Source organism: Bos indicus x Bos taurus, chromosome 21, assembly GCF_003369695.1.
Source record: "Bos indicus x Bos taurus breed Angus x Brahman F1 hybrid chromosome 21, Bos_hybrid_MaternalHap_v2.0, whole genome shotgun sequence".
Taxonomy (NCBI): Eukaryota; Metazoa; Chordata; class Mammalia; order Artiodactyla; family Bovidae; genus Bos; species Bos indicus x Bos taurus.
Genome location: NC_040096.1, coordinates 40,084,672 through 40,098,147, shown reverse-complemented (window position 1 = coordinate 40,098,147; position 13,476 = coordinate 40,084,672). Strand labels below are relative to the sequence as shown.

At 34.9% G+C, this 13,476-nt stretch overlaps 1 protein-coding gene across 3 annotated transcripts in view; it reads left to right on the top strand.

Annotated features, from left to right (window-relative positions):
* The window catches only part of PRKD1 (protein kinase D1), a 347,191-nt gene that overhangs the window by 298,619 nt on the left and 35,096 nt on the right, over window positions 1-13,476 (top strand). For all 3 annotated transcript variants that reach the window (XM_027521799.1, XM_027521798.1, XM_027521801.1), the window contains 4 exons: window positions 364-643; window positions 2,615-2,667; window positions 4,807-4,879; window positions 7,314-7,420. In XM_027521799.1, the coding sequence (XP_027377600.1) occupies window positions 364-643; window positions 2,615-2,667; window positions 4,807-4,879; window positions 7,314-7,420 (513 nt within the window). The remainder of the gene's footprint in view (window positions 1-363; window positions 644-2,614; window positions 2,668-4,806; window positions 4,880-7,313; window positions 7,421-13,476) is intronic.

Genomic DNA, 13,476 nt, shown 5'->3' with positions numbered 1-13,476 from the left:
ATAGTTGAAATTTAAAAACAGCTGTGCATACCCAAATGCATTTCAAAAGGGTTGTGATTTTACCTCACAGTTATTAAAATTATCATTTATAGTCTAAGACTTAGATTTTGATGCAGGTTCAAAATTATTCATATTTATTCTTATTGCATGAACATACTAAAAAGCCACTTGAATTTTTCTGGAAAAAGGAAATGATAATTTTATTTTTGTGTTTTTCTTAGTTATAGTCTGTGTCTTATAAAACTGTTTTATAGAAATGATAGCTGATTGTAATGTCATTTCTTACATGTCCCTGGCATGAGTTTTATTTGAAAGTTTTATCCTTTTGATAAACTCCATTAAGTACACACTTTTTTGCCATAGGAAATACCTTTATCAGAAATTTTATCTCTGGAACCAGCAAAACCATCAGCTTTAATTCCCAGTGGGGCCAACCCTCACTGCTTTGAGATCACTACAGCAAACATCGTGTATTATGTGGGAGAAAATGTGGTCAACCCCTCCAGCCCGCCACCAAACAGCAGTGTCCTCACCAGTGGCGTTGGTGCCGATGTGGCCAGGATGTGGGAGATGGCAATCCAGCACGCTCTCATGCCCGTCATACCCAAGGGGTCCTCTGTGGGCTCAGGAACCAGCGTGCACAGTGAGTCTGCTGGTTTTCTGTCTGTCTTTGGAACAGGTGATGAGAACCCCTTTAGGGATGTTTAGTTTATTGGAAGACCCTGATCCTGGGAAAAATCGATGGCAGGAGGAGAAGCGGGTGACAGAGGATAATACAGTTGGATAGCATCACCAACTCAGTGGACATGTGTTTGAGAAAACTCTGGGAGATAGTAAAGGACAGGGAAGCCTGGTGTACTACAGTCCATGGGTTCACAAAGAGTTGGACATGACTTAGTGACTGAACAAACAAAAAGGGCGGCGTGGTCTCCAAATACAAGCTTCTACATATACTAAGGTGTTTTATTTTATAGTAAAAATTTGAACAGATGCTTGTCAACCCAGTATATCCAATAATAGCAGAAACTTGGGCTATTGGTGATAAAAGAAGTAATCTCGTTGGTGATAAAAGAAGTAATCTTGTCAGCTCGAGCTTGACTGGAATGCCAGTTTTGCCATCTGCAAATCTGAGTTAACACAAGTCCTCCAAAACCACCAAATGTGCTACTCTTTGCAGGTGACTTAGTGTTCAGAGTACTTGCTGCTGCTGCTGCTAAGTTGCTTCAGTCGTGTCCGACTCTGTGCGACCCTGTAGGTGGCAGCCACCAGGCTCCCCCGTCCCTGGGATTCTCCAGGCAAGAACACTGGAGTGGGTTGCCATTTCCTTCTCCAATGCATGAAAGTGAAAAGTGAAAGTGAAGTCGCTCAGTTTTGTCTGACTCTTAGCAACCCAATGCACTGCAGCCTACCAGGCTTCTCCGGCCACGGGATTCTTCAGGCAAGAGTACTGGAGTGGGGTGCCAGTGCCTTCTCTGTGCTCAGAGTACTTGGAAAGTCTTAAATCATTTTTTCCTAGGTAGATCTCTCTGTTCATTGTAGCACGAGATAAATTTTACCAGAATTCAGTCAAGATCAAAAATGGAGGATGCATTTTCAAATGATATTTTAGAGGAGTATCTGTATACAAATGTAACTTTACAGTCTCATAATGGCTATTAATAGAGCCTGTGGCAAAGCACCCTCTGTTTTCACATCACAGTGACTGATGATCTGTGATAGATTTGATTTGTCACGACTTTTTAGTTGATCTCTACAACCAGTGTATATATTGCATGCATGTATGCTAAGTAGCTTCGGCTACGGCTAAGTCACTTCAGTCATGTCCGACTCTGTGCAACCCCATAGACGGAAGCCCTCTAGGCTCCCCCGTCCCTGGGATTCTCCAGGCAAGAACACTGGAGTGGGTTGCCATTTCCTTCTCCAATGCATGAAAGTGAAAAGTGAAAGTGAAGTTGCTCAGTCATGTCCGACTCTTAGCGACCCCATGGACTGCAGCCTACCAGGCTCCTCCGTCCATGGGATTTTCCAGGCAAGAGTACTGGAGTGGGGTGCCATTGCCTTCTCCATAAGTAGCTTCAGTCATGTTCAACTCTGTGCCACCCTATGGACTATAGCCTGCCAGGCTCCTCCGTCCATGGGACTCACCAGGCAGGTTCTTTACCACGAGCACCACCTGGGAAGCTCAGTACATGTCAATAGGGGATATATATGCCTATTTGAGTGCTAACCATTTTATGTGAGAGCTCTATTTTTAAAATAACCCCAATAGGTGGATGTTAATGTTTTGCCTGCTTTACAGGTAAGGGAATCAGACCCTAGTAGCATTAAGTTGTTTCTGCTTGTACCAGAGTTTAAAAATGGCAAACCAGAATTTGAACCCAAATCTTTATGACTTCAACTCTAAACTGACAAAATACTATTATTTTTCAAAGCCAAGTACAGAGTAAATCTGTAACTGTAAAAGCAAACAAATATTCTAATAGGCATTTTCTTAGAAAAATCTAATTGCTATGATTTAAAAACACCCCTGCGGCTTGATTAATAAGCATGTGTTTACCTATTTTGCGATTACCTCTCTTACTTCTTTTGTGTATTTTTTAATGTGTTTTTCTAGGAGATATTTCTGTGAGTATTTCAGTATCAAACTGCCAGATTCAAGAAAATGTGGTGAGTATATACCTACTAATATGAAACTTGGTACTATGATCTTTTATTGGAAAATAAGAGCATCATAAAATGCATTTTTATTGATCTGATATTTTAATTTTTTAGTATTTTCTAGAAAATAAAATAGGGTCCCCTTGGATGTTTTTCCTCTATAAAATTTTAGAAACATTGCATTGTATCAATTCTTTAGTGATTTTCTGTAATCTGTTCTGTAGTGTGGAGAGTTAAATAACTATTTTTCATTTCAGGTAAGCAATTAGAATGCAGTGCCTGATTTTTTATGTATTTGACCCATCTTGATACTGGAATTTTAAATGGTTGATGTTATGTAATATCAGATAAAATAGATAAATTATTTGAATTTCATGAGTAGCTTAAATGTGCCCTTATTCCCTTTCCTTGATTGCTACCCATGAGTGCTATCATATGACAGGGAGTTGCAAATACACTTACAATCACTTGTACTTACCAAGGAGACCTGATAAACTGCATAAATGAGATTTTATGGGTCCGCATTCCAGCACCCTAGTCAACTGTACCACCTAATTCCATCAGCCCAGTTTTTGAAAATTCTGTGTAGATCATATACCTATTATGAAGTAATTTACACTCTGTCATATGTTTGCTTTTTTTATTATACTTTGTCACTGTGGCAAGAAGCCCAAAAGTAATGAGGCCTTTCCTACCTCATCCTGTGACTCAGATTTTTCCCTCAATTTTGACTGCTATGCCTGTGACCAAAAGGAAAACATTTGTAGCCTTACACTGATCTGAGTTTACTTTTCAAAAAGTAAACTCCGTGAAACTTATCACCAGCATAACTTTGCAACCTTTACTAAATTGGCATAAAGTAAACTGAAAACCAATATGATTGAGAATATTAGGAAAAGTTCGTGACAAAAATTAGCTGTATTCTTATTCTGTCAGTCACAAGATAAAGACCTCTTTTTCTATTAGTCACAAGATAGATAAAGATTTCTGTTGCTCTTACTTAGCCAGAGAAGACTTTAAGAAATACTTATCTACCTATAAATCTCTTGGGAAATTGTAGATTCCTTTGTGGTTCTTCCACCCACAAATTCTAGGTGGCCATTGAGCTATCAGAAAAAAAATGAAGTAGCACTTGGACTCAGACTACTAGAGTAGTATTAATTTCTTTTCTTGTCTTCAGACAACCTTGAACTCTGAACCATAGATACTCTGAAGGGATCAGAGTATAGAGAGGACTTACAGTTTTTTCCTGGAGGAGGGACAAAGGAAAAGGATAGGAATATATAGAATATGCAAAGGGTAAGATGTGATGTAAAGGGACTTTTGGTTTTGAAAGGACAACAGTAAAACGATAGAGGATTGGCAGAAAATTCCATGGTATGTCATAGCAATACTGAAAGTGAAAAAGTATTACATTATACTTTCATGATTGTCATCATCAAATCACAGGTTGTAAACACAGTCATTTAAAACAGAATATTTTACTTAGCAATTATTACTTCAAAGAGGAAAGAGTAGACGCTTGGAAACTTGAACCTCTATAAGTGGAAAAAGTGAAACAGTTTGGTCACCTTATAAATGAGAATTTCATTATCTGTTTGTTGTGTCTCTGGCTCATTCACAGTGATTCAGCCCCTTTTCCTTCTAATTTAAATTCATCTGATGTAGATGATTGAAGAAGAAGCAGCCTTACCATTTTAGCCGTAAAGAATGAAATGGGTTGGAATCAGGACTCACACAGACGTGATTGGGAATCATGATTATTTAATGTGAAATTTCTAAATAACCATCTCAATAAGCAAATCCATTTTTAAATATTGGCATTATATATGTTTATGACATTTTATATATATATATATATATATGACATTATATAGTTTTAAGTCTTTTTTTCTTCCTAATGAAACCTATTTACTTGAAAACTGAAAAATTTCTGCTGCTTAAGAGCAGAATAGTTTTCAAACATTACAACATTAAATTGAAGGGTGAGTTTTTAATATTATCATTATATTGTAGATTTCATCTGGCATTTAAATTATGTTTAAATTCATTAAGTATTAATGATATATTTAATAAAATTATAGAATTTATTAGGACTAATACGTTGTTCCACTTAATGTTTGTTTTTCTCTGGACTTGCACCTATAGGACATCAGCACAGTTTATCAGATTTTTCCTGATGAAGTACTGGGTTCTGGACAGTTTGGAATTGTGTATGGAGGTATGTTGAATCACCAAGTATTTTTATTAATTTAAAGTTTTGGCTACTTGTGTTAAAATTAATATCTCCAAGAAGAATATAAAAACCTATATGTTGATGTGTTTTGTATGTTAGGTCTTTCTGTGACTTACCTTTTTAGAAATTTCTCTTGAGATGATTGCTAACTGGAAAATTAGCACATGTCTGTTTTGAATGAGAAATTTCTCTACTCCTAAAAAATTTGTTTTACTTAAATATGGATTAAACTCTATACACAATAATGGTTAAATACTGGTTTATACAGGCAAAATATTGAGAAACAAGGAAACTATAATTTGGAAACATTCTTTTTCCTCTTAGCATATTTTGTCCAGAATGCTATAGAAATCCATTCATATAACTAGGGAAAAACTAGTCTATTCTAACGTCTTTATTAGATGTTAGAATCTAACATCTTCTATTCTAACATCTTTAGCAATGTAATGTATTTTGTTAAGGTTTGTATTGTTTACATGTGTGAAGTAAAATATTAAATTTTTACATTTTTCTTATTCTCAGGTTATTTGGTGAATTTAGTTAAAACTTCTGTCTTAGATTCTAGTCAGTTCAATCACATTTTTCAGATCCTTAGGAAAGATATCAGTTTTTTTATCTGCCCTGTAAAATGGCCTTATAACTTTGAATTGCTCAATATAATCACTAACAGATTATCTTTTTTGTGAGATGGGGTGCTCTGAAATAATCACAATGTTTGATTCTATTATCATAGTATAATATTGTGCTCTTTAATTTAAAAACTAATTAAATTCTACTTTGTTTTACAAAGTAATTTTGATTCTTATAAAATGTACAAATCATTTTTTTTGACAGAAAACCTGTCAGTGAGTCAGCAACCATTGTATTTTCTGTCAAGGCCTAACAGTGTGATTGGGGAGACTAAGTACAACCCAAGGAATTGTTCTGCAGTGTAATAATTGCATACAAAAAAAAAAAAATCATGGTGTATAGAGCATGGTGCTGTGCTTAGTCGCTCAGTCATGTCCAACTCTTTGAGACCCCGTGGACTGTAGCCCACCAGGCTCCTCTGTCCATGGGAACTCTCCAGACAAGAATACAGGAGTGAGTAGCCAGTCCCTTCTCCAGGGCATCTTCCTGACCCAGGAATTGAACCAGGGTCTCCTGCATTGCAGGTGGATTCTTTACCAACTGAGCTACCAGGGAAGCCCATGAAGTATGGTAAATATACATGACTGAATATAGTGTGGGGGTGAAATGGGTAAGAAACGAGATTAGAGAAACCGGCATGTGCCAGATAGTTGGTAACATCCAGCAGTGGAGGAGCGGGTTTAGAAGGAGGCCTCCACAAGGAAGACTAGAAAGTTATACCTGGACACGTATGGATGAAGCGGATAAGAACAGTCACGGAAGACAGGCAAGTGCCATAGAGACAGAAACAGGGAGACTAAAACACCCACAGTCTTGGAGACAGTAGTTGCAGTAAAAAGTCTGAATTGGAATAGAGATTGCAGCCAGTCAAAGGAAAGAACATGAAAACAAGACAATAGTTTTGTCAGTTGTGAAGGGAAGCGCTCTCGGAGGAGTTGGAAGGAATGGTGAAAGTGGTTTTAGGGAGAAGGGGCTCTAGAATTACACCAAATGTAAAAATAATCGAGTTTTGAATTAGTTTATATGTGACCAAAAATAGTGAGTAATTAGTTTCACTTCCAAATTCAATTAGCATGACTATATTCTGTATCTTCTATAATCTAGTAGTGTAGAAGTGAACAGCTTGAGGGGACCCTTTGATTCCCTAGAAGGTTTATTGTGCGAATTAAATTGGATATGATATATGTAAAGGGCCTGTCAGATGTTGACGATGGTGATAATAATGATGATAACATGTTTTTTGAGTGTGTATAGTTATCTGGGCACTCTGTGTACTGTACATATCTTCTTACATCTCATTCTCACAACAGTGCTGCCATTGAAGATGAGGAACCCAGAAAGCTTTAGTGGTTTGCTCAAGACCATGAAGCTATTCGTGCCAAGATTTTTATTCTTTCTGTTATAACATACATTAGTTTATCAGGACTTCATCCTTTCTTAAGGAGAGTAGTCTTGCCAGTGGTATGAATATTTTCTATATTAAGTAGCTCAATATCCTGTTTCTAATACATATGTTTTGTAAGAAAATATCAGATTGTTCATATGAATAGCTTTTAATGTCCTAATTCTTTTGTGTTTTGAATTTGGCTAAGTTTATAGTGTATATTTGATCTATAATAATGGAGCTAAGAAATGAAATCTTGATGGGCATAAGTCAGTGCCCACCAGAAATGTTAATTTTTTCAGTAAAACATTTTTATAATTCTAAAATGTCCTTATAAATTCTGGTATTCTTCAGTAGAGATGATATTTAATAAGATTATGCTACTATTTCTTTTTTATTTTAAAGGAAAACATCGTAAAACAGGAAGAGATGTAGCTATTAAGATCATTGACAAGTTAAGGTTTCCAACAAAACAAGAAAGCCAGCTTCGTAATGAGGTTGCAATTCTTCAGGTACTTTTTGTTTTTTATGTGGGGGCTATAATATATTCCATTAACTTCTGCAAAACAAAGAAAAGTTACCCATTATCTGTGGCATAGATATTTAGGAACATGTTTAAATAAGTGAAAAGGCGGATCAAGCATCAAACCACTGCCTGCCTGGTATCTTCCCTGAGACGAGGCAGCAGCTTTTCCTTTCTATGTGCTTAATTCTAGGTTTTAATGTGTTATTAATTCTCATTAAATGAATAATGTTTCAGCATTTGCCCATAGTGGACATGCTGCAACCATTTTGTTTTACATTATCAATGACCTTGCCTTCATAAACATTCTTCCTTTATGCTGTGATAATTATATGAATCAAGTATATGTCAGTATGTAGCTGTCAGCATATCAAGGAAAAAAGTAATACATGCCTGAGAATCAGATGATCTTGATCTTATTAATGTCCTCTTTGTGTCTCACTGTAAGCCTTTTATTTAATATTGCGACTTCCTTAACTCTTCTCATTTTTTAAGCCAGTCCCTTTTTAAAGCCAGAATTTGCTAGTGAAAAGTATTATGTGATATACATAATTTTTTAAATTATTAAAACTTTTTATGCAGATCAAAAGGAAATGGAGCAGTTGTTTACTAAATGTGGCCAACCTAGCCATCCAGTCTGGACAGTTTAGATCCTTGATAAATGCCCATTTTTATATAACTCCCATAATTATCTACTTGTCATACAAGCTGATCATAATTTCTGATTTATAGTTTTATTAAATAATTTTCATCTGAGCATTGCTAGCAAAACAAAACAGACTGCATTTCTTCATTTATTGTTTCATATAAATGCCATTTATTGAGTTTATACAATAAAAAAGTTGGAAAAGATATGAGTTTCTGCCCTAAAGGATCTCATGTGTACAGACAACCAAAATAATTGTTGCTGTATATTAAAAAATGACATAGACTTTTCTGAGACTCATACGTTCTAAACATGGTGGTTTTGTGCTTTTGGACAACTAATGTAACACAAAGAACTACCACAGTGTTCTCTGCCTTCTGGGAAGAAGATAACCACAGATCTTAAGCTGACAATTCATGCATAGTTTAGTGCTTGCTACTCAAATTCTTTTGCAAAAAATTCTTGACAACACTGAGTTGTCACATCTGAAAACTTAGTGACACCTTTCCATACTTGGACCCCCCTCTTCCAGTCTCCACCCTCACCTGATGTCCTGAAGGCCGACTCCTTCGCAGCCTTGCCACAGTTGGCATAAGGATAAGACATTTCTCCTTCTTTACAGGACATAAGAGGAGTTTCAATTAACATGGTTATATACCTTTCTACTTTTTATTGGAACTGCAGAGGAACATCAAATTCTCTCTGTATAGCCTTTTAATTAGCTTTCCTGAGCATGACAACACATTATCAGCTGCTGACTCTGTAGTAAGGTAGAAAAATAAAATATACCATAAACTGACTCCATCTCCTTTGCAAAAGAGTAGCTGCAATCAACAACTCAGATGCAGTAAACATGTATTTGGCAAAAATTTCATTATAATGTGATTTTCTATAAAGAATTTGGTTAGGTTGAAAGTGAGATTTTGTCTCTTGAGCATACAAAGAGTTTGAACAGTTCACATATTATGGCCTGAAATCTCAAGAATCCTCATCAGTTATCATTCATCCCCATTGTCCCCAATTGTTCTTCACTTCCTTCATCAAACTGATATTTATTGAGTAAATATCATGAGCTAAGCTCTGTTCTTGGCTCAGTGGATACAGTGGGGACAAAGACACTCAAGTCCTTCCTGTCATGAGTCTTTAAATTGTATTTAAATTGTCTTTAAATTGTATTTTCAGGTCTACTTTTAGTCTGATGTTTACAACATACTTAAATGTTTAATTTTTAATTACAAAACCTGTAGAAGGAATCTTATTAAAGCTTGGTTTATGTATATGAGGTTTGAGAGTTCATACTTTACCAAAAGTTGACATTTGTTTCAAACTTGTTCACCAGAAATTAGTCTGATCTATATTCTCTTTTTCCATAGCACTTACCATATTCTGGCCTATTACAGAATTTTATTTATTATATTTGCTGTGGGTTTCTTTCCCCATCCCCAATGCCAATCCCTGATGTAGAATATATATGTTTCAAAAGGGCAGATGCTGTTATTTGCCAACAGTATCAAATAACTGATATATATTCCAAAATATATACATCCCAAACACCAAAGATTGTTCCTGACAAACATTAGATGTTTAGCAAATATTTGTTGGATGAATGCTCGTTGAATTAAAACTGTACAGAGACATCATCCTGTCACATAAGAAGTCATAGTATCCAACCAGGAAGCAAATGTCTGGACTCTGTTTGCTATTAATGGTTAATTGGTTAGTTAAGAAGGATTGTTAGTTCTTTGAAAGCCCTCACTACCCTGGTTTATATTTCTTATAAAAATAAGTAATTCATTTTTTAAACCTGAAAAGAAAATACGGTAATAAGCAGAGAGATGCAGGGAGGATTCTGACTCACTAACTGATAAGTTCGGAAAAAGTACCGTGATTGAAATCAGCTGAATGGTGCAGAAGGTTTTCTTTTCCTAATCTTGAGGAGCAGAATCCTCTCCCTCTGGAGTGATACGCAGAAGCATTTGGTATCCTCTGCCCGCGGTCTCTCACTTATGAAAGCTAGTTTCCTCGTTTATGCTTATACCTGGAGTCTGACTAGTTCTGCCCCATCCTGTTCTTTCTTCTGAGGTTGTCCGGAGAGGACCAAGTGGGCTGGAAATGGCTGATGGGAGAACATTCTCCTCGTGTAGTTCTGTTAGTTTTTTTGTTGTTGTTGAACTCTGATTTGTTTCTGTTTTGTTGTTGTTGTTGTTTTTGTTTTAAATTAAAAAACCTTCTTAGCTTGTAGAAGACTTCAAAGTTGTAAAAATGAATGTGTGAAAAAGTAGGCTTCTCCTTTCTTTTTCTCATTCATCTTTTTTACTGGGCGAAGGCTTTCAAGAGACCGATTTAGTCATGAGAAAGCTACACTCTTTAGATATCTTTGAACAGTTGAAAAATTAAGGCAAGTGTGAATCTTTTGGCATAGTTATCCCTGATTTACATCATTTCAAATAGCTGTTTTCATTATCTCTAAATGCTTTGTTATTATTATTATATTTTAGAAGGATGATAAATTAATGTAGATGTTAAACTTCATTCCATATAAAATTCTGTAGTAGGCCAGAATATGGTAAGTGCTATGGAAAAAGAGAATATAGATCAGACTAAAAATTACCAAGAGATCTTATTTATAGTATGATTTTATAAGTTGTATCTTGATTTTTAAAAAAGGTAAATCTGAAATTTTTGTTTTTTTTCTATTCATGTTAACAAGATAGGGATAAAAAGATAGTTTATGATTATTGGGGATATTACAGAAAACTGACTTTTGTAAGAAGATGCAGTTAATCTTAGAAGGCTTAGAAACTTACAATCTAAAGTAAGTGATACTGGCATGATATATTTAATACAATTTAAGTTATCAGCATAGGCTTGTTCAGTCTAAATTCATTTTTATTTTCTCACATAATGTCACAATGCACAAAAGCTTTAGGACAATGCTAATGAATGTGTATAATTCTAATCGATATACTATTTTGTCCTTATCTTAAATATCAGCTTATTTTTTTCTAAGGAACAATACTAGAGCTTGTTTATGATACATTATATTAAAGCATTTTGGAATACTAAAGGTACTGAATACAGAATGTGGGAAAAGATATGTAAGAATTTTACAGGCCGTAGATTAAGTATATCGCCTTTTACTTATCTCCTAAAATTCCACCATCATTCTTATTTCTCTGTTGCGAGGCACTCTTCTTTCCATCAAAGTATCTCATAACTTTATTTTTTTCTTTTTTTTTTTTCTCATAACTTTAAAACAAAAGAACAGCAACAGCAAACTGTGTTCTTGATTTGTCTAGGCCATCTCTCATGGCTGCAGCACATTTTCTATTGATGTACTTTAAATTTGTGCTCTATGCTGCTTTCCATTCTTATTCATAAATATCTGTCTTTGGTTTCCACGCCTTTTTACAGTGTAAGGAACTTTTGCCATACTCCTGTCTTCTACCTCTGCCCAACTATCACTCTTTAGCTATGTTTTAGTCTTTACCCTACTTGACTAGCCTCAGTGCTTCAACAGCATTGATCATTTCTCGCTTCTCACTCATCCCTGCCCTCATCAGGCCCCACTTCACCTTCCCTGCTAGCTCTGTTCTTCTTACTGACCTTCTTCCCTTCGTCTAAATGGTTTATGCCAATCTGGGACTCATTCCAGAGTGAGCTCATCCACTTTAAGAGGCACATCTGTCATTGTTTCTCAGGTTATTTCCTTAATTTATCTTGTGAGCTCTGTTCTTTCACAGACACTGCAGTCTCCTGTTTCTGACGTTAGGACATCTCCATTTTGCTGTGCCAGTCTTATCCAAACCAACTAACCAAAAACCAAATGATTATTCCTAACATCTTTCCCCGCAAGTTATTCTCTAATTTTGTCCATTTTGCTATCATTTCTCCAGTTTCAAAGGAACTTCAATTAATTTCCTTCAATTAATAAAAATATTAAGTCATTCAACAGTACTCTTGAAGCCCTTCCTTTTTTGATACAAAGCAATTTATTAGGTTGTATAACAGTGAATGAAACCTTTTAGAATATTTATCATATATTTGGACAGACAGATACAAGTAACTGCAAGTCAGGATAGCTGTGGAAACAGAACATAGTGAAAGAAGGCATGAGTTATGGCAGAGGTCAGGGTACTGGAATGAGGGAGATTTTCAAACGGAAATATAGCATTGGTGAAATCTTGAAAGGGTCATGATTCTTGATGACCAAAGAAATGTTAGAAAGGGTTATTAGGCTGAGGGACCACCTTAATAAAATAAATACACTATGAAATATAAGTAGAAAACTAGATCATTTAAAAAGGGTGGCTTCAAATCACTTCATGTGGTTTGAAAAAATAATACTAAAAATTCTTCAAATTCTAAACACTTAGAATTCTCAGAAAGAATTCTAAAAATCTTTGTATCTGCTCGTATATTTTTAAGTTGACAGCTAGAACTATTTTGTCAGAAGTCCAAAGAATTTTAATTTTGTACTATAGTGAAAATCCCGGTATTTGAAAATAAAGCTGTTGTATAACTCATTTAAATATATGCATTACAATCTAAATATCAAAAACATTTTATATCTTTAAACAGTCATTTAAAAATACATGCATAGGCTTTTTAAGCAATAGCGTATTTTACAGTATTTTTGTTTTCTTTGACTACATTATACTTTTTTACCACAGAAATATATTCCAACGTTATATATATTTTTTTACTTTAAAGTCTTTTATTGGTTCCCCCTTCATATTTATTTACAATAAAAATCATTGTGTATTTTTAAATTTCTTGATTATAACACTGAATGTGTAAAGCATTCTCCTGAATTCATTTATCATTACAGTTATTAGGAAAACCTTTGTCTAGTAAGATAAATATTCTGTAAAGTTTGATCTATGCTTGTTAACATAAAAAGTGAAATGTTACTGAAAGCACATTATTTAATGAGGTTTATTTTTTTAATATAGTTAATAAATTTTAAGTGATTATTATTTTTTGTTTAAATTAAACAGTTCAGCAGTTTTATTCCTTTTGTTAAATTGTAGAAGCCAAGTTGTAAGCGCCACCCCCTCCAGATAAGATAGAAACAGTCCAAGTGATTTATCTTCGGAAATTCATCCTCTTTTAATTCTATTAATAGATCCATTAAATCCTTCTCTGATTTTGGTGAAAGCATGCATAAGAAGCTAAGTTGCCAAAGAATTGAGTTCCAAGTTATTAGAGTTATTCCGTTCATACCAACACAATATTTCATAATTTCCCTTTATTTTTTTCCTAGACAATTTTCTTCCCCATGGCAAGGTACCTTAGTAGTGTTTGGAATGTATAAGAAACATACCTTCCTTTTGAAAAATGGGGAAAAAATATTGTGAAAGGCAACTTGGGAATTGAGAATTTGAAGAACATGGAGA